Below are 25,574 nucleotides of genomic sequence, written 5' to 3' on the forward strand. Positions count from 1 at the left end.
CTAATTACATAGATTGAATTAAGCCACAGATACTAATACTGTTTTCTGAGTAAGTTTGTTGTTTATCATAAAAGAGCACAAACATATTGAATATTTCTGTCTAAAGGTGTAACACATAAGGCCTGACACATCATCTCTTATAAACCTTACAACATTCCCATGGGTTTGGCTCCCATTTTCTTCCTTATGCAAATCAAAAAGGAGTCCAGTCATCACACAGCCAATAAAAGACAAAGCCAGTCTTAAACTAGTGTCCCATGGTAGGAAAGACAACACAAATTGAGTTGAGACATTTGCCTTGAATGTGGCCAATCCTGTTCCCTCTCTGGCATTGCATGTCCCCCTACATGGCTAGTGCCCCTACCGCTGTGCTATCGCTCCAGCCCTGAAATGACTTATTTCTAGAAATTTCATATGCGACTAGTATATGTTTGAGACTCTGGGAGAACATCATTACTCAAATATTTGGATAAGTCCCCTTTCCCCCTACACAATTTTTCACAATTGTATGTGAAAAAAAAAGATTGTTTTCAAAGTGGTGGTATATGGTATATGTCTGTATATGTTCTTGTATATATTTCCTCCTTTTTCTTACTATTCCTCACCCTTTCTTCCTGCTTCCCTCTTCCCCTTCTCTTCTCATTCCCTCCCTCTCCCTCCCCTTCCCTTTGTCCCTTTTACACACACATACAGTCTAGAGCTATCCTCCCTTGTTCATCAGTTTGCTCAAGCAGGCACCAGTAAAGTCTCACAACAAATATTGAAACTTGTTACTGTTTTTGGCATATCAAATACTTCATGGGTAGCTTGCCAGGCTTTGCCATGCAGGTGAGATACTCTCAATAGCTTGCTGGGCTCTCCAAGAACGGCAGAGGAATCCAATCCCAGTAAGCTGTGTGCAAGGCAAATGCCCTACCCACTGTGCTTTCGCTCCACACACACACACACACACACACACACACACATATGCATAAACACTTCTACAAAGTTATAGGGTTGCTGGCTGTTTAAACTTGGGACTAAGTCAAGAACCACATACTATATTAGGTTATTTTGCCTTTTTAGTTTGTTTCTTGCTTCTGATTACATTGACCTTGAACAAGCAAGGCAACTTATTTTATTCAGACCTTTTTGGTTTTATCCAATGATTCCCACTTGATGCAATTCTGAATAGGTATTTTCATAAAGTTTCTACTGATACTTTAATTGAAGGGAAATTTGGGGGAACACTTAACTTTGCAAAAATAAAATTCTAAGACATGTATACTATTATTTGGGAAACACATTTAACAGTAAGAGATTGAAAGACAGATTAATATATTCTCAGAACGTTTTGAAGTACTCATTCAATTTATTTAAATAAAGTTGGATTATCATGTTTATAGTTATTCATGGGTTTGTTTTGGTAAGTTAGACATGTATATATTTAGGATTTTAGCCAATTTTATGTAAATCTTCAACTTAATCAACAAAAATGATTTTCATGAGTTTTTTTTGTCTTTCAACCCTTTTTTGTCTATAATTATGTGCTTCTGTGCTTTGTTCATCTTTCTATGATTAGTCTTATAGGCTTCTGTTTGTGTATTTAGTTGGTCATAATAATCATAATGTTTTTGATTCTCCTTTCAGGTTTGTTGTCGGTTTCATGAATTTCAACTTTCATCTTCACTCTCTTTTCTGCTGTTTTCTTTGCCTTTATAATCATGTACATTTCTTAAATGTTTGTGTTAAACCCCATGTTGGCTTTGATCCTGATAGCAAACATAGTACCCCTCTTTTTTGACACTCAACTTCTTCCTCTACATCACTAACTGCCAGGCAAGGTTACTCTGCTTTGACCCCAGCTCACATATTGTATGGGGAGAATAATATGTATCGAGCAGTCTCCAAATATTGAAAATAATTGACATAAAACATAGTGCTTGGCATATAGTAGGTGACCAGTAAGTTAATGTCATATATTTTAATTCTATAATTAGCGTTCTGGCTGGAGATAGGAAGTCCTTCTTCCCCTAGCATATCTCGCTTGAACACAGTTTCCTTCGTTGGCTCTTCGCCAGTTGCATATATATCCTGTTGCTTTAGATGAAGATGGTGTGTGAAAGTCTTTGTAGTAAGAATGTTGTTGCTGCTGCTACCTTCATAAGAATTTCTGTAGATTTCATGTGATGTTTTGTAATCTACCATTACACCAAAGTGTAGGGAAAAGGATCATCCATGTCCTCTATCACACAGATAAATGAGTGTCCTGGTAAATTGCCACAAGCCCCTTCTCTGAATTGCCAAACTACTGTTTTGATCTTAATTTAACGTCTTTACTGTGTGATTTTTAATTAAGATATTTAAATATAGAGGTTCAGTTTGAAGTTTCTTTTAGCAACCCACCTTGTATCTAGGCATAACAAAAGACATGAAACTTGGTGGGAAATTATGTGAGTCTGTGTGTGTGTGTGAGTGTGTGTGTGAGTGTGTGTGTGTCTGTGTGTGTGTCTGTGTCTGTGTCTGTGTCTGTCTGTGTATGTGTGTATGTTGTTAGGCAACTCATTTACTTTTAAATCACTCCCAAAAGAACTTATGTTATGGAATTTTCCCTTGAAAGTCTCAGTTTGTTTTCATGTCATAGTAACATTTAACTTTGACATTTGTCCTTAAAAATATTTTTTATTGAAACTCTGACATTTGCAAATAGTTCCTCATTTACAACAAAGTCTAGCTTCTCTATGTGGAGTGGAATACTTCTGGTTGGAAACTACCAGCACTATTTACTAGACCTCTGGGTTCATTGCTAAGAAGGCAGCTTGGTGACATGGAAAGAGCAAAGGCTTTAAAGCCAATAAAACCTTCCGCACTTAGAAGACAGTCTCCCCTGCTTCTTGCAGTTGAGTGAATCCAAATTACTCTCAATACATCCTTATTTTTTAATCTCTCTCACTCTCTCTCTTTCTTCCCTCCGAGTCTCTCCCCTTCCCCTCCACACATATTATGAAAGGTTTATTTAAGCATCAATCACAGGTCCAAAGAAACTACAAAGTAAAATAGATAAATATGTTGTGGTAATTTTGTACAAGTAAGTATTTCTTCATCTCGAAACTACCTGCAGAACTATTTTCTTCCAGAATAGCAGGTTAGCCAGGGTGATAATACAGCAAGTAGGGCATTTACCGTGCATGCATCCAATCTGGGCTCAATCCCCAGCACCCCATATGGTCCTACAAGCTGGCCAGGAGTGATCCTTGAGCACAGAACTAGGAGAATCCCTAAGCACTACTGGGTATGTCCTCAAAACAAAAATATCAAAGATTACACATTAGATTATGTATTAGAAATTTCTGCTGTGTAGTAGGTGCTCAAAAATTTGTTAGTTCCCTCTTGTTTCTCATATCCACCATCCCAGAGCAATATCCCTAAAACTCATATACCAAAGAAAATACGCTTAGCCCAGGAGCAAGGCAAGACCACCATAACTGTTACTCTGATTTCTCTATTTTTGAGCAGGTCTTCCCACTTCAAGATAAAATAAAAATACTAAAAAGTACAAAACTAGCTTAGTGAGCTATTATAAAGTGAGCACTGTTGCAACAACTGCCCAGATTTTTAAAAAATAGAAATTTGGCAGCAATCCCAGAAGTTTCATCATGTTTCCCAACACAATCACAGATCCACCTTCTTTCTAAAAGAAACACTATTCCTCTTTTGTAATGATTACTTTCCCCAGTAACACTATTATGTAAGTGTGTACCATTAAACATTATGTAGTCCTATTACTGCTTTTATTATTAATATGATAATGGTATATACCTAAACTGTATCTCTTTTAATCTATTTAATATAATATACTTCTCTCCTAATTCCTTTCTGTATTGTTAATAACTATTAAAGAACCCTTTTGACCTGGGATGTTTCAGGGTCTGGATTTTGCTTATTGTATACTTAATCATATAGTTCACTATGTTTATCTCTTCTTTATATTTTCTGTAAATTGGCAGAGAAGAAGTCCAGAGACTTCGTCAGACTTAGATCTTTTTGGCGAGTATATAGGTGGGGTTGTTACCCGAGTGGATGTAAAAATGTCTGTCTTTTAATATGCAATACTACCTGGCACTAACAGCTATTATTTGACCCATTTAATTAATTACTGGTTTAAAAATGGTATAATATATTTGTATCAACTTATTTTTATTTACAATTAGAATACTTTAATAAAGATTTATTAAATTATGGTAACTCAGTGGTTTTATACTTACGAAGAGACAAGACACCCCCTTGATGTTTCCTTCAATTTTCTAGTTTTCTTTATGAAAAATTGATGCCCTATTTTGTCAAAATTGGATAAATATATTTGTATCATTATATCATAAATATAAGCATAATTAATGGACCCTAGTGCATTATATAACTCCCATGTCCTATCTTGGCTAGTGAAGTCTCTTCAAAATGGCTCCTGAGTTTTTTAGTCATTACCTCTCTAGTCTTTGATCATTCTCTGTCGTTTAGTATAGCAAATGATTCCAAATGCATTTCTAGTCTCGCATCTAGAATTGACCTTTTCACCAGGAAATCCTGGTTTCTTCTCTTAAAAGTGTTCTTTTCATGAGATATTTCCTTTCTGAATCAGGAAAACCAAAATCCAAAAGCATTTAGAGGAAACTCAATTTCCTGATTCCTCCTGACATTAAATTTTGATTTTTCTCAAATGTCATGGTTAGTTAATGACAGATCCAGGAAAAGAATCTCAGTCTCCCAGTCTAGTGTGCCTTCACACCACATTCTGAGTATCTCTAGCTGTGGTCTCCACCTGTCACATACAAATTAGAGGTACCCTTGGTTCAAAATGAAACATGTACCTATATAAATAGAAGAGAGTCTGGTTGATTTATAGAATTTAGCCTTTGAGGGAAATGGGGTTATTTCTGTAGAGTTATGCTTATCAGATGCATTAATAGATCTACTTTATTCTGTTTTTTTCATTCAACAGTCATGAATATCTCCTTACTTATACTCTTAATTTGCAAGCAGATGACAGTGTGCAAACTTTCTTCTTTGACCATATTTCTAATTGATTGTGCCAGAGAAACTAGTCAAGAGAATTGATACTATGGACACATTTATGACGTTTCCTAAGTAAACAGAGTAAGCAAGAATGTTGTTGAAACAACTATGGTTTAATGCCCTCCTGTAAAACAGGGCTATTAACAGAAGCTGACTTGATTCTTAGATAAATAAGGTGAGATGATAATTATGAAATGAATTACTCAGTATATAGTTCAATCAAGCACATCATATGATAATGTCCTCTATTATTGTTCAGAATATTTAAAGGAGAGCTTTCCATCCTTTCCAATCCTTTGCATATAACCAAAGTTTTGGCTAAATCCACATTTGTCCATGGGGTGTAGCGATCATCCTATAAGGGTCTATCATTGGCACTAGTTTTCTCCAGTAATAGATTCTCAGAGAAGCAGGCAGACTCAAAATATCTACTCTAGGAAATTCTGGCATAGTGTTTAGAGTTCAAGTACCTTTACTTTGCCAAGGGCTCTTAGAATTTTTGTGTGTGTTCCATGGACTTCTTAGAAGTCTGGTGAAGTATATGGACTCTGGTCAACGTGAATCTTTTTTTTTAATGCATCAACTAAAATGTGCAGGATTTCAAAGGAAATCAAGGCAATTGAAATGAAATCACAAAATACTTTAAAAAGTAAATTGTGATGTAGTGAAATGTGTTCCTATAATAATGTTTTAATTAACAAGATACATCGGGTCTAAAAAATTAAAATATCTAAAGAATGAGTATAAATGCTATGTCAACAAACATAATGTACTATGAAAATATCCACAGGTTTCTGTTGATAACAAATTCAAAGGCACAGCTAATATTAGGAAGTAAAATTTTAGTTAAAAATATAAAGAAGTTAAAAAAAATAAATTGCTTGCCCCTTTTAAATTCACAGATCCTCCTTATTCTCTCTAGAGTCCAGTTTAGAAATTTCTGTTCTCGATGTGTAGAGCTTATCTTTTTTTTTTAATGAACACTGGGAAAAAATCTGTCATTATTTGTAATGTCACTGAGAAGTATAGCTCAGTGTTGTATAACAAGGGTGTATGAAGTGACTTCCAATTCTTGAACATTTATACATCAGGTAAACAATTCATGGAAGGTTCTTATAGTTTATCAGTTATGTCTTGAGTCTCTTTTGTTCTAGATCTGAGGATAGGTTCTGACAAAAAGAGAAAATTTCAGGGGTTTTCCTCATGTTTAGACTTTCTCTATGCAGGGAAAAGATGAATATTTACAGGGATAAAACTAAACTGTAGTTCTTGGTTGTTATGAAAGAAATGGACAGATGTATATTTAGAATATGTCCCTTTATATTGCAGTGGGGAACTTCCAACCCTGTACCATATAAGGTCTGTGAAATCATGTCATATAGCCCTGGTAAATGATGGGAGAGACACATATGCTTCTTGTGGACTTCTCCTCTTCCTGCACTTTTATTACATATAAATGATGTTATAAATATCCAAGAGACACTTGGAAGTAAAAAAGTAAAAACATTCCCTATCTCTGAAAGAAGCTTTATCCACTAGTTGCCAATATCGGATTGGCTGTAAAATCATTCAGTATAATCACCAGTGAAGAAAATCACTTTATCAAACTGAGAGATTTATATAAAGACATGCTTAATGGACTCTCACCGATGTGAACTTTGAGATAGGATATTGGGTGAAAAGTAGGGGTTGCTCCAACTAGACCAAGCTATTTTCAGATACCAGCTTTATCATTTCCTAAGTTTATGATCTTGGGAAATTATTCGTTCAAATGGCCATTAGCTTCTCACTGTAAAATGGGTTTGTGATAGCAATGTCTATCTCATAGGGTTTTTCTGCCCATTAAATGTAATTATTAGTGACCTGGTGGTGGTAAGAAGGTATTTTCTGGGGGGCAGCATAAGTAAGGCCCTCCCGTTGTTCATTGATTTGCTCGAGCGGACCCAGTAACGTCTCCATTGGAGATTTTGTTGTTACCGTGTTTGGCATATCGAATACATCACGGGTGGCTTGCCAGGCTCTGCCGTGCGGGCGAGATACTCTCGGTAGCTTGCCGGGCTCTCCGAGAGGGGCGGAGGAATCGAACTCGGGTCGGCCATGTTGGCTGCGTGCAAGGCAAATGCCCTACCACTGTGCTATCGCTCCAGAGGTAATTTCAGACACAGACTCTGTATAATAGGGCTGCATGACTCTAATGCCAAGCTCCTCTCACAGGTGGGTATGGTTTTTGGAGCAGCAAGGAACATGCTAATAATAAAGATGTGACCCAGTAGGACAGGAAGATATTTCCCGAGGGGTGGCAAGGAGGAGGCAGTTTTGAACACAGATTCTCTATAATGGAGGCCACATAGATCTAATGTCCGGCTACTTCCACAGGTGGATATAGTTTTGGGCATGTGTGCTGCCAGTTAATTTCCCTCACCATTTCATATTCCAGGAAAGAAGAGACCACCACCCACCAAACTTCCCCAGGTTCCTCCCTGAAAGTGAGTGGGGGGGGACACTGATACTGTATTTCAAAGAACCACCTTCAAACTGCCACAGGTACTATGGGGAAGCAGTGCAGAACACCCCCCCCCCCCCAGCCACACACACACCAACACCAACACCACCACCACCACAAGTAGTGGGTGAAGATAGGAGCCCTGAAGCTTCCATAAGGAATGCCAACATACATAATCTCTCTGATAAAGAATTCAGAGATGAAGTAGTGAGGATGTTCAATGAGCTCAAAGAAGTAGAGGAACAGACATCCAATAAAATACAGGAAGATATGAAAGAAACAGAACAGACAACCAATGGAAAACAGGAGGAAATGAGAGCAGAAATAAGATAAATGTAAAAAAACAATATTAATAAAGAATTCAGTAGATGAGATGAAAAACTCACTGGGTGCCCTCAAAGTAGAATAACACAGCTGAAGACCGAATCAGTGAGCTTGAGGATGAGATGCAGTAAACCTCTAAGCAACAGCAGAGAATGGGAGGAAAAACTCAAAACAGCTCAAAGGTGGGCAAAAGAAGTATGGGAGTCAGATAAGTTTGATTTGTGTGTTTCTGTGTAATTGGGGGTGGTGAAAAGCAGTACTTCTTGCTGATCTCTGAGTAAAGGAAGTTCTGGCTTCTACCTACACCTAAATCTGATGGTTTTTTGAGTAGCTGCACAAAGCTTTTAATACTTAGAGAGTATGTGGGTGGCTCTTCTTTAGATAAAGCCACATCCTAGAGATTTCCTTTAGCCCTAAATGCTTTTTAACCACCTTTTACAGTTTCAAGATTGACAGCTGTTGTTCAGTAATTCCTCTCTACCAAACTGTTATATGTAGGTTTTTTTAAAACAACTCACAGGAAGTCAAGGAAAGAAAGTAAAACATTGGTTTCTGACAGTGAACAGGGGATTTCTAGAATCTCATCCAAGCAGTGCCACACATAAATTTCAGAGGTTTTCTGAGTTTCTATTTATGTTTGACCTTAAATGGGATAGAACTAGCATGAAAAACACTATTCACACAAAACTAGGCGTTATAAAATTAAATTACTGGTATTATTGATATTAAATAAATAGTTTATTTGGATGCTTCACAGAATTGAGAATACAGGAGATATGGCTATGTAAACAATAGTTTAAATGTTTATAGTTGTATTATTTTCCCAAATATAAAAGACATTCTCAATGTTCTAGAAATTCTGCCAGTGTATTACAGATTATGAAAGCAGCTTCTTTATAAAAGGGATCATTTCACCTTTACCCACGAAAGATCAAATAGTAAATATTTCAAGGCAGAAATCACGGTTGGCCTATAATTTTTTACTTTTATTTCTCCCTTTTTCAATCCCCCCTTTTGTTCCCTCTTTAATTAAATAAAACTTTTAATTCCTTCTTTATAAAAAACTTTTTAAAATAAAACAAGTCTAAAATCACTCAGGAGCTAGCTGATCAAAATACACTTGGCCTTTACCTCTGTCTGGCTTATTTTCTCTTGATAAAAAGAAACTATCAGAGAATCACACTATTTTAGATTATAAGACATCTCATGTAATTACACATACGGAGTACTTAAAGCAAACACCATTGCTGGGGTCTTCAGATGAAAGAGGGAGATGGCATGACTTTTTCTGTTGTTGCACCTAAATACTATTTCATTCGTTTCCTTCACATTGTTCTCTGGCTGACTTTTACTCCACAGAACAACAGCAATAATCCATATACTTCATGAAACATTTTTGTTTTTTCCTATTGTAGTTACAGTGCTAGCCATAACTGCTTGTCTCATGGCCACATTCACCACTTATCCCAGTTTTCCCTGGATCTATTTTGATGTCTTCAGTGTAAAGAGTTTATGTTTACAGAATCAACCAGGAACTTAAATTCATTTCCCTATTTGTAGGATAACATTGTTTTGTCCTTCCTGCATAGCCTCAGGTAGTTTAGGTTTATTGGGTTGCTCCCATCACAGTGCTCCCATCCCTCTGTGTTTATTTGTAACTTCTTTCTTTGTGCTCTGTTAACTTGAAAATATTGTTTTTCTCTTCTCCCTAAATCCTTTGCCTAGTTTATTCAGAGCAATGTCCTTTTTGTATGGGCACCAGAAGACAGTATATGCTATGCTTTTGTAATGTGACTCTCAGTGTCCAACTCCCCAGCACTCTGGACTCTTGCTATACCAAGTCTGTTAGCAAAATCAACATAAGAAAGCCCTTCCTGAGGGCCCAGCAGGTTCAAAGGAAACACCACCCAAGAAGTATACCAAAGCCCTTGCTGACTGCCCAAGGACAAAATACTTCTTAAGGCATTTTTTTACTTTCCTCAGTCGAATAACTATCAATCTCTTAATACTAGTTATTTTTGTATGGACACAGTAAAAGATAACATTGAGGCTTGTAACATTGAGGGCAACTCTCCTGGGAACATCTTGCCACAGACGCAGACTACAGTGCTCAGGCCAGATTAATCATTCTTAATCCTAGCAGGGTCTGAATCTAATTATTACTTTTTTGATCATGACAGCATTTGTCCATGACCAAGCTCTTAACTTACAGTTAAACATTATGGCACTTTAGCCAGGCCCATCTCGATGCCAGGGTAGCACATAGCTTACCGCTTGCCCTGGTTCCATCCAGTCCCTCGTTGGGACCCTGCTTTGCTAGGAAGTAAGGGCAGCTAAGTCTTAGGTTGAGAGAACAGATGCCCAGGAGGAAAATAAAACTGAAAGTCACATTACAAAAGCATAGCATATACTGTCTTCTGGTGTCCATTCAAAAAGGACATTGCTCTGAATAAACTAGACGAAGGATTTAAGGAGAAGAGAAAAACAGTATTTACAAGTTAACAGAGCACAAAGAAAGAAGTTACAAATAAACACAGAGGAATGGGAGCACTGTGATGGGAGCAACCAATAAACCTAGACTTCTTGAGGCTATGCAGGAAGGACAAAACAATGTTATCCTATACCTATTCTTATTTTGTCTCTGTTTTGCCACACCCAACAATGTTCAGTGCTCACTCCTGACTCTGCTCAGAGTTGAACATGGTCACTCCTGAACATGGCTCTATGGACAATATGGAATGTCAGGGATTAAATCAGATCTGCTATGTGATGATAGGACAGTACCTTAATCACTGTACAATCCCTCTGGTGTCATTCCCCATGTCTTTCTAATACATTAGTGTATCTTTGTTCCCAGTAGTGATCATTTTTTTCTAAAAAAATCTTGGTTGCAGAAATTCTGCTGTTTGGGTAATATTTTACTAATTTAGAGTGATATCAATAGTTTCAAGATACTAGTTTTAAAACCTTAAGTTTTCATCCAGAAAAGAAAACAAGAAAATGAAGCTATTTTCCATTTCAAACTTGCCTGAAAAGTAGGCTAGAGAACTATAGAATTCTAAACACCCCAATGTACTTAATGTCTTACCATGTTTGTGAAGTTTTGGTGTCAAATACAAAAATTTAAGTAATGTGTTCTTTTTGAGTGGTTATGATGAACACCATTCCAGTGGACTTTATTCCCTTCACATTTCTTTTCTTTTCCTTTCTTTTTTGGCTTAAATATCTACAGTAGGTGAAAGCCATTTATTTACTCAGTAATTTACTAGCGTTCTCTGACATCATGTCTAGTTCCATACCAGCTACCCATCCCTTTCCTTTCTATTCCCTTGTGCAGAGCTGTTGGTTCTTTCTTTTTGGCACAGCATGCCTGCAACCCATAACTGATTTTTTCCCCTTTTTTCATGGATCAACGCAGAGACAGTTTTTGGGCTTCTTCTCTCTTGTTTTCCTAAACTTTTCCACATTACAACACTGCATAGATTGGAGCACACAACTAGCACCTATCCCACACTGCCATATTTTGCCAGGCATTAGTATTCCTGTCCTAATTTCTTTTTGAGACCCATGACATGTTCCATAGTACAGACTCCTAAGTGCCATGTTTACCGAATGCCTCTAACATCTGAGCATGAGGCCTGCTCATTAATAATACCTTTGCTAGAGGATTGAAAGACCTATAAAGCAATAATGTTTTGGCATTGTGGCCCAAGGGAGACAGCTAGCATAGCACTTTCACAGGACTATAACTACTTTCACTTATCTCCTACCCTCACTGAATGATTCCATCCATGCCCTTCCTCCCAAGAGGAAACTATTTAATCAAAGCTAACCAGAACCAGCTCATGAATGAATAGTACATTGAAATTAAGTAGCTGGTGCTAAGGACCCTCTTCTGTCAACCCACAGGCTCTGCTTCAGGGGTCTAAGACAGGAACTTAGCTGCGTTTTCTTTTCTGTTTGCTTTGGTTTCGGTTTGGGGGCCACAAGTGGCAATTCTCAGTGGTTACTCTTGGCTCTGCATTCAAGGATCATTCCTAGCAGGGCTTGGGAACTCTGTAAGGTGTTGGAAAACCAACGTGGGTTTGCTACATGCAAGGCAAGCACATTACCTACTATCTCTCCTGCCCCAGCTACTTTTTCTTATTTAAATTCTCTTGCTTTTATGCAGTCTTCATTGTTGCTGTTAGTTGTCACTGTTCTGTGACATTACAAAGCACTTGCATTCAAGAAAGATGTACTATGGGACTGGAGCAACAATGCGGTGGATAGGGTTTTTGCCTTGTATGTGGCCAACCCAGGTTTGATCTCCAGCACCCCATATGGTACTCTGAGCCTGCCAGGGTTATTCCTGATTACAGGTTCAGGAGGAAGCCCTGAGAATTTCTGGGTGTGGTCTAGATACAAATAAAACCAAAAAGAACAATATTGAGTGGATATAAGGTACTGACTTTGAAAGAAAACCATCCACAGATTCCCTTCACCACAGTGGCCACTACCATTCTTTATCTATTGCCAAAGCCTCCTATAATTAATTGAGCTTACTTGGCACTTTGTAGCAGCTTAACCTGATTAGACAGCATTTATTGCTCTCAATGTACTTTGCCATGATAAAAAAAAGCCCCTGCCAGTGTGGAGCTGTCTGGGGGATGGAGACAGTATGAAACAAAAGGTAGAAAACTATAAATGGGATCATAATTATTATTCATGGCGCTAAACTGTCTTATAGAAGGCCCTCCCGTTGATCGTCGATTTGCTCGAGCAGGCCCAGTAACGTCTCCATTGGAGACTTTGTTGTTACTGTGTCTGGCATATCGAACCGAGTTCGATTCCTCCGCCCCTCTCGGAGAGCCCGGCAAGCTACCGAGAGTATTCGATATGTCTTATAGAAATGATATAGAAATATGAGACTGCTAGAAGTAAATTTCCAAGTTTTCCAAGTTCTTTAGGAAATGACATTTAAGCTGAAATTTGAGAGGAGACATTGGTGAGACTGCCATAGGCAGGGAAGAAGTGATAAGTGCAAATTTTCCTGGAATAAAAGTTCTTTATCGCTCTCCCTTCATACAAACACACAAAATAAGAATATAAAATCTCAGGATGTCTGAGATGGGTCTCCACTTTCACCTAGTGCAGATTTACTGAATTTGCCTTCTCTCTGTTGTTTTTGTTCCCACCTCAGATATTGCCAGCAACAATCCCGACTTGTGGTTAGTCATATTCCAAGTGACAGGTGTCAGCCTCCTGCCACCCCTGGGGATCGCCATTGCTGTCATTGTCACCTTCTACTGCTACCGTGTGCACCGGCAGCAGAAACTGAGTCCCTCATGGGAGACCAGCAAACCGAGGAAGCGGATGGAGTTCAGCGAGCACCTGGCCATCATCCTGGAGGATGACCGCTCAGACATCAGCTCCACATGCGCCAACAACATCAACCACAACACCGAGCTACTGCCCATTGAACTGGACATGCTGGTGGGCAAAGGCCGCTTTGCTGAGGTCTACAAGGCCAAGCTGAAACAGAACACTTCTGAGCAGTTTGAGACCGTGGCAGTTAAAATCTTCCCTTACGAGGAATATGCGTCCTGGAAGACAGAGAAAGACATTTTCTCCGACATCAACCTCAAACATGAGAACATTCTCCAGTTCCTGACAGCCGAAGAGCGGAAGACTGAATTGGGGAAGCAATATTGGCTGATTACAGCTTTCCATGCCAAGGGCAACTTGCAGGAGTACCTCACCAGGCATGTCATCAGTTGGGAGGACCTGCGCAAGTTGGGCAGCTCCCTGGCCCGGGGCATTGCTCACCTGCATAGTGATCACACCCTGTGTGGGACACCCAAGATGCCCATTGTGCATAGGGACCTCAAGAGCTCCAACATTCTTGTAAAGAATGACCTGACCTGCTGCCTGTGTGACTTTGGTCTTTCCCTGCGTCTGGACCCAACTCTGTCTGTGGATGACTTGGCCAACAGTGGGCAGGTGAGTTAGTCCATGACAACCCCCCCCCCCCCCCCACACACACACACACACACTTTGTTCCTCATTTAATCTCTTGACTCTTGCCTTGTGTCTTTTTCTCTAGCAATCTATGCTTTGAACATTTGCTTAGTGGATCTAGTCGCAGTAGGCATGCCCAAGTCTTTCCTGCCACAGTACTTTGGCTAACAAATACAAATCTTTTCCAATTCAGAATTTTCTCATTTAGTCAACCCTCATTTCTCTCTGACTTAAAAATTATTTTTCTTTACTTTAAATACTGATAGTTCTTTTATCTCTATTTATTTACCCTTCTGTGGTTCTACTCTGCCCTTACAACTATACTATTAGTAGGTGTATTTGACCATTCTAGAAGGCAAACTCTTTGACATCCAAATCCATGACTGTTGGGTCACACATAAAACAATTTCTTGTACAGTGAAAGTAACCAGTAAGCATTTGTTGGTTGAGCAATCAACAATTTAACTATTAAAACATTCTTCAAATTAAAGTATAAAGCTTTCTAGCTCTGGAGCTATTGCAAAGGGACTGGAAATTACCAAAACACCCTTTATGAATGATAGGGCTTATGTTTCACATACCAGAAAGTACCATTGTTTTCTCTAACCAATTAGAATCAAGTGTTTGGTCCACTGCTCGATGGCTGCATTTGCAGTATTGGGAAAACATGGAAGAACATGTGCCAGGGGTGTGAGTCATAATGGGGTAAAAACAAAACATTCTTCTAATATTTGCCAATAACAAACATTACTTTCAGTTATAATGTTATAATGTTAATTCCTCCTGATTTTCCTAAGGTCCTTGGGAAGGTAGAACTTTACTGTTATTAATGAAGTACTTTATACTACAAACATAGCTTTTAAAGTGACTCTCTACCTTGAAATATTTTTCTTATCAATCATAGTATTTTTCATATTATCAGTTGTCAACAAAATAAAACTACATAGCCTTCTTATCAAAGATGAAAAATGATCCAGATTTGACTCTTTATTATGGATGTACTTTCATATTTAAATTAATAGATACTGTATGCAATTATACTTCATTTTTGGAACACTGGAATGTGTCATGGGATAAGCAAAAACTGAGAGGAAGACTATTCTGAACAAAATCAGTAGCAATTATTATTGCTTTGTTATTGTTTTCATCATAAATCATGGAGTTTGAAAAAAATGTCCAATTAATGGAAGCAAAAAATAACCATCCTAGGGTTACTGATGCTATCCTTCAGCATTTTATATGCAAGGATATTATTTGGTAAAATGATGACATATATCATGGGGTTAGAAGAAGCAGCCCTGGGGGTTGGCACTTTCTTATTTTGACATGCTTTGTTTATGTCCTTTAAAGGGCTTTAAGGGAGAGCACACCTATTTTTAAAAATAATTGCATAAGATGTACCTTTCTTGTTTAGGTCTCATTTTTTAAAAAGAGCATTGTACTTTGTAAAGGTCAACTGCATATGTAGGGGACAAACATCAACTATCTTTTGAAAACAAATATGCAACTTGAATTAAATTATGGCCCTCAATGTTTTTGCTTTTTGCTTCAGGTGGGAACTGCAAGATATATGGCCCCAGAAGTTCTAGAGTCCAGGATGAATTTAGAGAATGTTGAGTCATTCAAGCAGACTGATGTCTACTCCATGGCTCTGGTGCTCTGGGAAATGACGTCTCGGTGCAATGCTGTGGGAGGTATGTGTGGTCCACCACCATGGCACAGGGGTGGATGCGCCGTCAAAGTGATGTCACATGACTTGCTTCAAGCATGATTCTAAGGTTACTAAAGCATCGACCTCATGATAATTGTATGAGATGTCACTGTCCTTAGACATTCCAGAACAGTTGGGATTTGTGTTAAAACAGAAACTAAGGTTTAAGCCAAAAGACACATTTGCAGCACAAAATTTTTGAGTCTCCCTTCCTAAAGTTTAATTACTTCTCCTTTGATATATTTCTCTGAATATTTAACATGTTTCAATAGATGAAGACCAAAATCATTTCTAACATTTATTTCTCCTATCAAATAGATGAGATTTTTCAGAAACATATTCAGGTTTTTTTGTTTGTTTGTTTGTGTGTGTGTGTTTTGTGTGTGTGTGTTTAGTGTGTGTGTGTGTTAAGGTTTTTAAGAGTTACAAAGTCCAGGTGATAGATTTGGCTCAGAATTCATTTTTATGGACATAATTTTATTTGAGGGGAAAAACAAATGGGATGATCTGATATATTTGCCTAGGCTTTTGAAAAGAGATAATAGCAAGAAATGTAGTATTCCTCAGGGAATTGGAGGAATGTTATTATTTAGAGAATATTATTCTCTGATCTTCCCAGAAAGGTAAGTGGCTGAGATCTACATTATTTAATCTTTTGTCTAACTCTTGTCTCAGTTTTCATTAGCATCATAGACCTCACCTTAGAAATTACGCATGCCAACCCGGTTTGGACAATGTGCTGAATTAAGCGAAGAAACCCTCATTTTTTTTAAACTCGTCTCATAGTGATTTTATACTCATGATGGTTTCTAAAATAATACAGGATTCTCCTATATTTCCTTCACCCAGTGTCCCCTGATATTATTATCATACCCACTTACTCAATACAGAAAATCAACATTAGTATAACACTCTTAATCTATAGGACGTACTCGAATGGTTTTCTGGATTAGGGTCCCACACTTCATTCCACATCTGTTACTCCTTAGTCTCATTTCACTTGTGAGAGTTCTTAGTCCTTTGTCTTTTATGATGCTGATGCATGTGAGGAATTTAGGACAATATAGAGGGACTCTCATTTTGGATTTCTCTGATGTTTTTTAGGATTTGGTTGGGATGGTTAATATGGTACAGGAATATCACTGAAATGATTCTGTGCCCTTTCACTGCCTCATTATTGGGACAACAAAAGTTGTTATGCGTGATTTTGATGATGTTTAATATGCACTTGATCAAGGTGGTGTCTGCATAGTAAAGATACTATTTTTTGAGAAGGTATTTTGAACCATTTTAAAGATACCAAACACCTGCTTGTTAAGGATATTAGTATTTTTCTAGATTGTAATTTTACCTGCAATACCAAGGCTCTATAACTAGTTCTTGCCTATAACAATTATCACAATGATTTCCAGTTGCCCTATTTTTTGCTACATTCATGAATAGATTCCTCTTGGAGAAGTATATCTCCATCCCCACCTAGTGTTTATTCACATGATTATTTAATTCTACAAATATGAAGTTCTGGATAATTATTCTATGAACATACACTTTTGTCATTTTATTTTAGTTTTTGAGATAAAACCAAGTTTTATTTAGAAATTTTAGGGAAGCGGAAGAAGAGAGAGAGAGTAATGTGCTCAAGAGATAATATGGGCTTCTTCAAAGACTGAGCGAGCTCCTACATTCAATTCTAAAAGTATACATGTGCCAAGGCAGCATATGCATGTCTGTCATTTTATTTTGTTGCTCAGATTTTCATGACTTTGACTACTGGACCAAACTGCCTGATATCTTACCTAAGATTTGGTTGGCATTGTTGCCAGCTCTGCTTCCACATGATTTTTAGATTATAGTTAGCTGACACTTCAGGATAAGCCTGCCCTTGCTCCTGCCCCCAACTATCCCTGGATAACCTGCAAGTACCAACACTAATTTCCCTGAATTTTTGCTTGGGGACGGCATTTCCTATCTCCCTGACACTGTTATTTTCTGGCTTCCTGCCTTAAATTTCTTCCCCCACTGCACTTCCAAAAGTAGCTTGGCTTTTCCTTGCATAGTGAAATTTGTTTAACCAAGTTTTAGCTATGGAGAATAATTTTCTGCTTGAAAACTTTGACAGTTGCCAAATGAATCCTGAGCCCCGTATGAGTTCTGCAAAAGACAAAGCTATTGTCAGTGTTAGAATAAATTTACCTCGATTTCTGGATCTTCTCCTCCTTTTTCAGACCTGTTATTTAATAAATATGAGTCTGAACTGGCATTCTGTCTTTTCCTCAGTTGGTATAGCCAGCTTATTAAGGCCCTGTGTGAGCTCGCTACTTTCATTGTTATCCATGACCGAAGCCCTTTCCTGTTGATATTTGCTGAGTGTGAAAGAATTTGGGCAACGGGGAAGAACTGAGTTCACCAACTTTTATAAGGTCTAAAAATGGATACAGCATAAACAAGTTTTCCCAAGGAAGGAACAGAATCTCATTTGTTCAGTGAGTCTCAAAAAACCTTTCATAACCTTTAGGATGAGAACTGACAGCTTTGGGTGGCCAGAAAGAGGCCATCCTGGTTCTCATTTTGTTTGATCTTCAGTCTTCTGCTCTGTTTCTCTCTTTCTCTGTTCAGGCTGCAAAAAAACAAAGTATTTGTCTCTCCTCCCTTTGACTCAACAGGGAGTTTTTTTTTATTTGATCAGCTGAGATTTTTCATTTGAACTCATGGGAAGCTTTGTACCTTGTTTTAAAAGCTCCACCCTAACATTCCCCCTCCCCGCCCCCTGTCATGTTGGTACATCTTTAAACATTTTTTGCTTCATCTTAATTTTACAGACTTCCATTTTATATTTTGAGTCTCTTGGAGGACCAGAGAGGTGGTACAGTGGGTAAGGTGCTCGCTATGCATGAAGCTAACCCGAGTTTGATCCCTGGCACCCATATAGTTCCCTGAGAACTGCCAGGAGGTGTCCCTGAGCAGAGAGTCAGTAATCCCTGAGCATAACCAGGTATGGCCAGAAAAAAAAACAAAAAAGAGTCTGTTGGAAAGTCCACAAATCTGGAGTCTGAAGACAGGTATGCTCCCTCCATACTGTTAAAGAAACAAAGGTCTTACACTCAAGGAGCTGTAGTTTACTGATGAAACATTTTTTTAAATTACCTAACAATATAAAATTTGCACATACAGATACTTCTCTTACATTGAAAATAAATTAGGTAGCAATTCTCTTTAATTGATGTTAGGCTTTCATTTATAAGGTCAGAAAGAGGTTGTAAAAGAGCATCCCCTAAGCTGATTGTCTTTTCTGTGACTTGAAATACAACATGTAATTAACATTATTTTCACCAACAGTCTACTTTCCTACAAAGGAGCTGTGCATTATACTTACCTTGGTCAGATAAGTTACAGAACGATACTTTACAATATAGATGAATTAGTATGTTATTCAGTTTATTCTGAGTAACAGAACATCTATCAGACTGACTAGGATATTATGACATAAGAGAGAATGACTAAGTTCCCAATATTTTGCAAGATAACAGGGTATCTTGCAAAAGATTGGGAAATCCCAATTTGTCTTCCTTAAAGTGACTCCATTCTGTTCTTAAGGTTGAACTCAAAACTCTTTTTTTCTCAAGTTTTTATTTTTTTAATTTTTTTAATTTTTTAATTTTTATTAGTGAAACACCATGAGGTACAGCTGTAGATTTAACAAATTTTTGTGCTTGGGTTTCAGTTATACAATGATCAAGTACCCATCCCTCCACTAGTGCCCATTTTCCACCACCACGGATCCCAGTATCCCTCTCACTCCAATCCCATCCCATCCTGCCTCTGTGGCAGAGCATTCCCTTTTGTCCTCTCTCTCCTTTGAACTCAAAACTCTTAACATGAATACTAAGACGTCTATGCAGTATCCTCATTCTGCATCTAGCCTTATAGAAGTCCTATACATATGACCCTAGGCTTTATTTATGCTACTCACTAGAACACCAAAATAGACTTTTAAAAAATCTAGTGCCAATACATTGATTTAGTCCTTCAAGAAGATAATGGCAAGGTGCAGAGTTGAATACCCACTTTGGGCAAAAGCAGTGCTACAATAAGGCCAAGCTTTGAGGGTTATGCCACTCCTGGTTGTATGGATCATATGCAGATTGGAGATTGAATGTAAGTTGATTCTGTGGAAGGCAAGCACCCGAACACACGTTTCTATTTCTCTCAGGCCCATTATTCTTTTTCTTCAGAGAAGCCCAGGTTAAACAGGAGAAAGGGACAGCACTACTTGGGAGAAACCATATTCTTGTCAGGAAAGAAAATGCAAACAGAAACTAATAAACTAGTAAATAAACTAATAAATCCCTTTTTAAGCCAATGGATATAACATTATTAGCATAAAATTCCACTCAAGACCTCAAGATGTGCTGCAGTATTTAGAGAGAGTGGTAAGAAGGAAAGTCTTTCCCATGGAAATAGATTCGGTCCAGATGAAGACCACCACAAGGGAATAATTGCTACCATGACTGAACACTTGCTTCATGGATCCACTCATTTACCATAACTCTTTGAAGTAGTTATGATTCTTCACCCTATTTTTCAGATGAGAAAACTAAGGCATTAGGAGACAAGAGCATTATGGAACCAGAAATCAAGCCCTGTTATCTGACATCAGTTTCCTAGGTCAATGAGCACCGAACTAATAAGAACATATTTGCTGGGTGCCAGGAATATGGTGTAGAGGCAAAATATCTGCCTTGCCTATATGAGGCCCTGGTTTCAATCTTTAGCACCACAGACAAAAAATAAGAACATGTCTACAAAGCAGTTATTATTACTATTGTTTTATTACTATTGATACTTCTTACATTCTGACTTTTGACCTAAGCCTTTCTAGAAGGTCTTGACAAGACAATCACACAATTGCATACCATTCAGTAATAGCCTGATTTCTGAAAGTCTTCAGTGATCAGCCTTCCTGTTTTTTGTATTAATCTATGCCTGTTAAATTCTCTAGCATATAATAGGCTCAGTTCTTCCAAGTCTGAGATAGCTTCCTTTTCCCTATTTTTCTAAATAAATATTCATTTATTCATTCATTCACTCAACAAATATTTGCTGAGTACCTATTGCATGACAGGCCTTATTTAAAATGCTAAGGATATAGCAATGAAAAGGACAGTCAGTGTTCCCAGGGGACAAGGAGTTTAATGAAGACCTAATATTCTAGAAAGACATGTAATGAACAAATAGGTATCTAGTATAACCTTGGGGCATAATGATATTAGAATAAAAAATAAAGCCGTGTTAGGAGATAAGTAGTGGCAAGGATGTTATTTCTGACACTTAGAACATCTCAGAGTATACACTCTCAGAGTATACAAGAAAAAATTCCAGCCCCAGGTCTTAGAGAAATCTGGGGCTGGAATCATAGTACAGCATTTCGGGTGCTTGCCTTGTATGCCTCGCCTGTTTTCAAGCTCTGGCATCCCATATGGTTTGCCAATCCTTCCAGGAGTCATCCTTGAGCATGAAGAAAAAGGAAAAACCAAAATAAAAGAAGGTGATTGGTGTGTTCCTGATTTTTAAAGGAGAAAGTGATAAAAAGCATCCCAAGCAAGAACCAACCTAGGGACTAGTTTCTTCCACAAAGAAAGCTCTCTTGGGGCCTGGGGTCTGTTTGGTGTTCATGTAAGTGGGCGAGTGCTATGTAGAAGGCAAAGGAAGGAGACCCAGTTTGGTCAGCTCAGCAGACCCAAGTATTCACATCCTGCTCTGACAGAGCTGGCCCCAAAACAGACAAACTTCCAAACCCCTCACCCATAAGGCCTCTAAATAGAATCTGACACTCAGCAGTCAGCAGAGCAAGTTCTCCCCCAGAAGAAAAACACAGTGCCCCCAGTGACGTCTGCGTCTATTGTCAGTTCACAGCAGTCCTGTGAGACAGACAAGAAGTGCAGAACAAGCTAAAAGCAAGGAAAGGGCCTAAGAAAATCTAAAAAGGAAGGCAGAGTATGACTTCAGAGAACATAGCATTGAAACCTCTCATCCTGAATTTCTGGGAACTATCCTTTGAAAAGCAGATATGAAAATGGAGGGGTCCGCCTTAGGGAAACTGTCGACAACTTTGCCGCCCTGTTAAGTTGGAACTGCAATCAAAACAACAGCTGTGGACCAGATGCCGCCTTCTGAGGAAGTGCACTGCCGCCCCGTCCCAGAGACTCACACTTGGAGGCTTGCAGAACTGGGAGTTAGAGGCAAATGCAATTTCTCTGAAGAGCCTTCTGAATGAAATTACCAGAAGTTTCCCAGACAGTGGGTGTACAGGTGGCTTCCCTCTCTAGCGACTGAGAAGAGCAGCCAGCCAAGGGAGTTGGAAGGAAAAGCAAGTCGTCTGTGGGAATCGAGCATAAAGAATGAAGCTTCTTTGAAAAACTATTGTTTGACCCACACGGGGGAATCCGAAAGTGTGGGCCTCAGGGAACCTGGCTTAGGTCTGAGAGGATATAGGGACCTGGTTGGAGGACATCAATCTGGTGTGGGCCACAGTGCCACCAATTGAGTAGGGTAGGGGTCCAGACCCTGGACAAAGACTCTGAGTATTAGGGGTTTATTAGGGAAGATCTCTAGGGAGCATCATTAAGTGGGAGAAAATGAGGAAAGGGAGTCTGTATGGATTCACCTCTGGAGTACCAATATTGGAGTAACATCCTACTTAGCACAAGGGCATTTGCCTTGCACACAGCCAACCTGGTTTCAATTCCTCTGTTGCTCTTGGAGAGCCCGGCAAGCTGCCGAGAGTATCTCATCCACATGGCAAAGCCTGGCAAGCTCCCCATGGCATATTCAGTATTCCAAAAACAGTAAAACAAGTCTCACAATGGAGACGTTACTGGTGCCCGCTGGAGCAAATCAATGAACAATGGGATGACAGATAGTGCTACCATCCTACCATACTAGGGTTCCTGAGTCAGGGCAGACTCAGATCTCAGCCCCACTATATCTTGCAAAATTGAAGTCATTATCTTCCCGTGACGTATTTGATATGCCAAACACAGTAACAAGTCTCACAATGTTACTGGGCCCGCTTGAGCAGATCTATGAACAACGGGAAAACAGTGACAGTGACAGATCTTCTACCTCTTATTGTTCTTGGGGCAAGGCCAACTTACAGGCCAAGATGGAAGACAGAGAAAACCCAGAACCTCAAGTTGGAAAATGTTATTAGAGAGAATAGTGCACAGATGTGTGGGTCTGCCATTTGCCAGCTAAACAAGGAGACCCCAAAGTATCAATGGAGGACACTGCAAGCTCTCTGATTCTGTGTAAACTGAGACAGAAAGTTGGGACATCTTTCCTAAGACCTCATCTCTTGTTTGTGATGGAGCCAGGGCAAACACAACTGCTAATTCCTCCACTTGGCTTCTTATTAAGTGCTCATCTCTGTATCACTCTCTAAACTCTCTCAGTTTTTATCCTGAGGATATTTCCAATTTTTTTAAAATATTAATTCTCATTTTAATTTAGCCAAGTGTGGCACTTTGTGAACTCTATTCACCAAGGCTTGCTTTCTCTAGATTTCTTCACAGAGTGGCAGCCTGAGCCTGGGCACTGTTAGATTGAATGAACAAAGAGGAACTCCATTATTGTGTTAGCTGTCTTACCTACTTGATCCTGATTCATGCAAGCTGAGACAGTCTCATTTTCCTCACATCCACCACCACCACCAGTTTCCACCATGGCCTTAGACCCAGAATCCACTAGAGTTTGGGTTAGCTTTGGTAAATTACAGGAGCTAATAAGAGGGCTGCTCTTTGTGATTGATTTTTTTTCACATAGCTGGTTTAGAAGTCACAGACTAGAAGTGCCCAAAAGGTTCTATCAGGCTCTGCTTCTTAGGGTTGCATAAGGAGGGGTGCCAGCCAAGGATCCCATGCAAGGAACACAATCATGGGCAGCATTTGCACCAGGCCCACTGCCACTTGGGGTTGCCCCAACTGTTTGTGTTTTGTTTGAAAGAGCAGAATCTCATCGCCAGGTTTGGTAAAGAGGAGCAAGCATGAAAAGGCTTCCTAAAAAGGCAAAGTCCTTTATTTCATCAGAGTGGCAGTAACACAGACCTCTCTTCTTGGAATCCAATGTCCCCTTTGGCCTCTGTTTTCTCAACTGTGTAATGAGGTGGTAGGTCACATCTCTGAAGACTTGTTTTCAACATTCTCTGTCTGACTCATTTGAAATCCTTAAATATATCTGCTAATTTATATTAATTTTCACTATTAAGGTACAAGTCTGACTCTTTGCAAAACATTTTGAGTAGCACTTCATCAAGCTCATTTCAGACTTGCCTTATGATAAGAACAGCACTGGGCTTGGGGGTAGATTAGTAACTTTAATACTAGGAGCACCCCCAGTGGGATTCTTTTTTTTTTTTTTTTTTTTTTTTACAATTTGTTTCCATGGTGTTTTACCAGAGTCTCAGTTCCCTGTGAAGTTAGGGCAAAACACCTGGTCTTTTATAAAAAAAATAATTAGATTGAGAAGTGCTCCGCTCTGAACAATAAGGGAAAATTTTCAATCACTTTAATCCTACAATTCACATATAGTCACTGTAGTGAAAGAAGTTAGAGGTGAAGTGCGGGGTGGGGGTGAGATTTGCTTTTCTCTAGATCCATTGATTTTGTAATTTGGGGGCTTGTTCTTTCTTTTTTTAATCAGGTGTATTTTCTGAAATGATTTTATTTTCTTTTCTAATCAGATGCATTTTCTACATCAACATAAAAAAAACACCTAGATAGAGATGAAAGATAAACAAGCTGCACCAGCAGTTTTGCTAAAGTGGAATTAACATCTCCAACTCTAAATGTCCTGATTCAGCTGGAGAAAGTTGGAGTTGCCAGGCCATCAGCTCTTAGCTAATTCCCCATGATGGTCTGAGTTTCAGAGCCGACGGCTCCATCCTGGGAAGGCCCTCAGGTGTGCACTACTGGGAAGAGGCCTCCTGATCTCTTAGGGCTACCCCTGAACTAGGCTTCCACCAGCTGTCTGTGGCCACCTCCTTGCTTACTCAGAGTATTCTGAGAAGAAATGGGACAGCTAGCCGAAAGCCAACTGAAAGATGGCTTTCACAAGGCATGGCCTCAAGCATAATACTTGTCATCTTCCCCTTCCCAGTAGAGACTCAAGAAGGGCATTGCCTTAGTAGCCAAAATGACTTAGATGGCAGTGCTGCTTGTGTGGCTTTCATCACTATCACAATCAGACCCTCGAAATGTGACTGACAGTCACGTGGACACACTGCCTAGCATTGACTTATCTCTTAGACACATGGTCTGGCATAATAATAGCACTGCACTGTCCTCCCATTGTTCATTGATTTGCTCAAGCAGGCACCAGTAATGTCTCCATTGTGAGACTTGTTGTTACTGTGTTTGGCATATCAAATACCATAGGGAACTTGCCAGACTGCTGTGTGGGCGGGATACTCTCAATAGCTTGCCCGACTCTCTGAGAGGGATGGCGGAATCGAACCTGGGTGGGCTGTGTGCAAGGCAAATGGCCTACTTGCTGTGCTATCATTCCAGCCCTGGCGTAATAAAAAAAAAAAAATTAAGGATGGGTATGTTCAAAATGAGGGACAAGGGAGAAGGCAGGAATTGCAAGAATCTAGATAAGGGGCCATGGAAATAGTTGGAAGGGCTGGAGCTCATGTTTTGATCCTAGTACTACATATTCATTGAGTACTACCTTGAAAACCCTCCAAACACTGAAATGGATTTATCCTCTGAGCACCAGTAAAATATGTGTGCATTTTAAATCATCGTCCCCTCTCTAACCTGAGAAGCTAAGTTTTTTTTTTGTTTGTTTTGTTTTGTTTTTGTCAGGGTAGGGGGTTGTTTTGTTTTGTTTTATGCTTTGGACACACCCAGTAGTGCATAGGGGCCACTCCCAGCTCTGTGCCCAGGGATTGCTCCCAGTAGGATTTGAGGGACAGTGACGTGCCTGGGC

At 39.1% G+C, this 25,574-nt stretch overlaps 1 protein-coding gene across 1 annotated transcript in view; it reads left to right on the forward strand.

Annotated features, from left to right (window-relative positions):
* The window catches only part of TGFBR2 (transforming growth factor beta receptor 2), a 104,602-nt gene that overhangs the window by 68,658 nt on the left and 10,370 nt on the right, over window positions 1–25,574 (forward strand). The window contains exons 4-5 of the mRNA XM_056129537.1: window positions 13,059–13,858; window positions 15,429–15,570. Coding sequence (XP_055985512.1) covers window positions 13,059–13,858; window positions 15,429–15,570 — 942 coding nt within the window. The remainder of the gene's footprint in view (window positions 1–13,058; window positions 13,859–15,428; window positions 15,571–25,574) is intronic.

This window comes from Sorex fumeus, unplaced genomic scaffold, assembly GCF_029834395.1.
Source record: "Sorex fumeus unplaced genomic scaffold, SorFum_2.1 ptg000072l, whole genome shotgun sequence".
NCBI lineage: Eukaryota > Metazoa > Chordata > Mammalia > Eulipotyphla > Soricidae > Sorex > Sorex fumeus.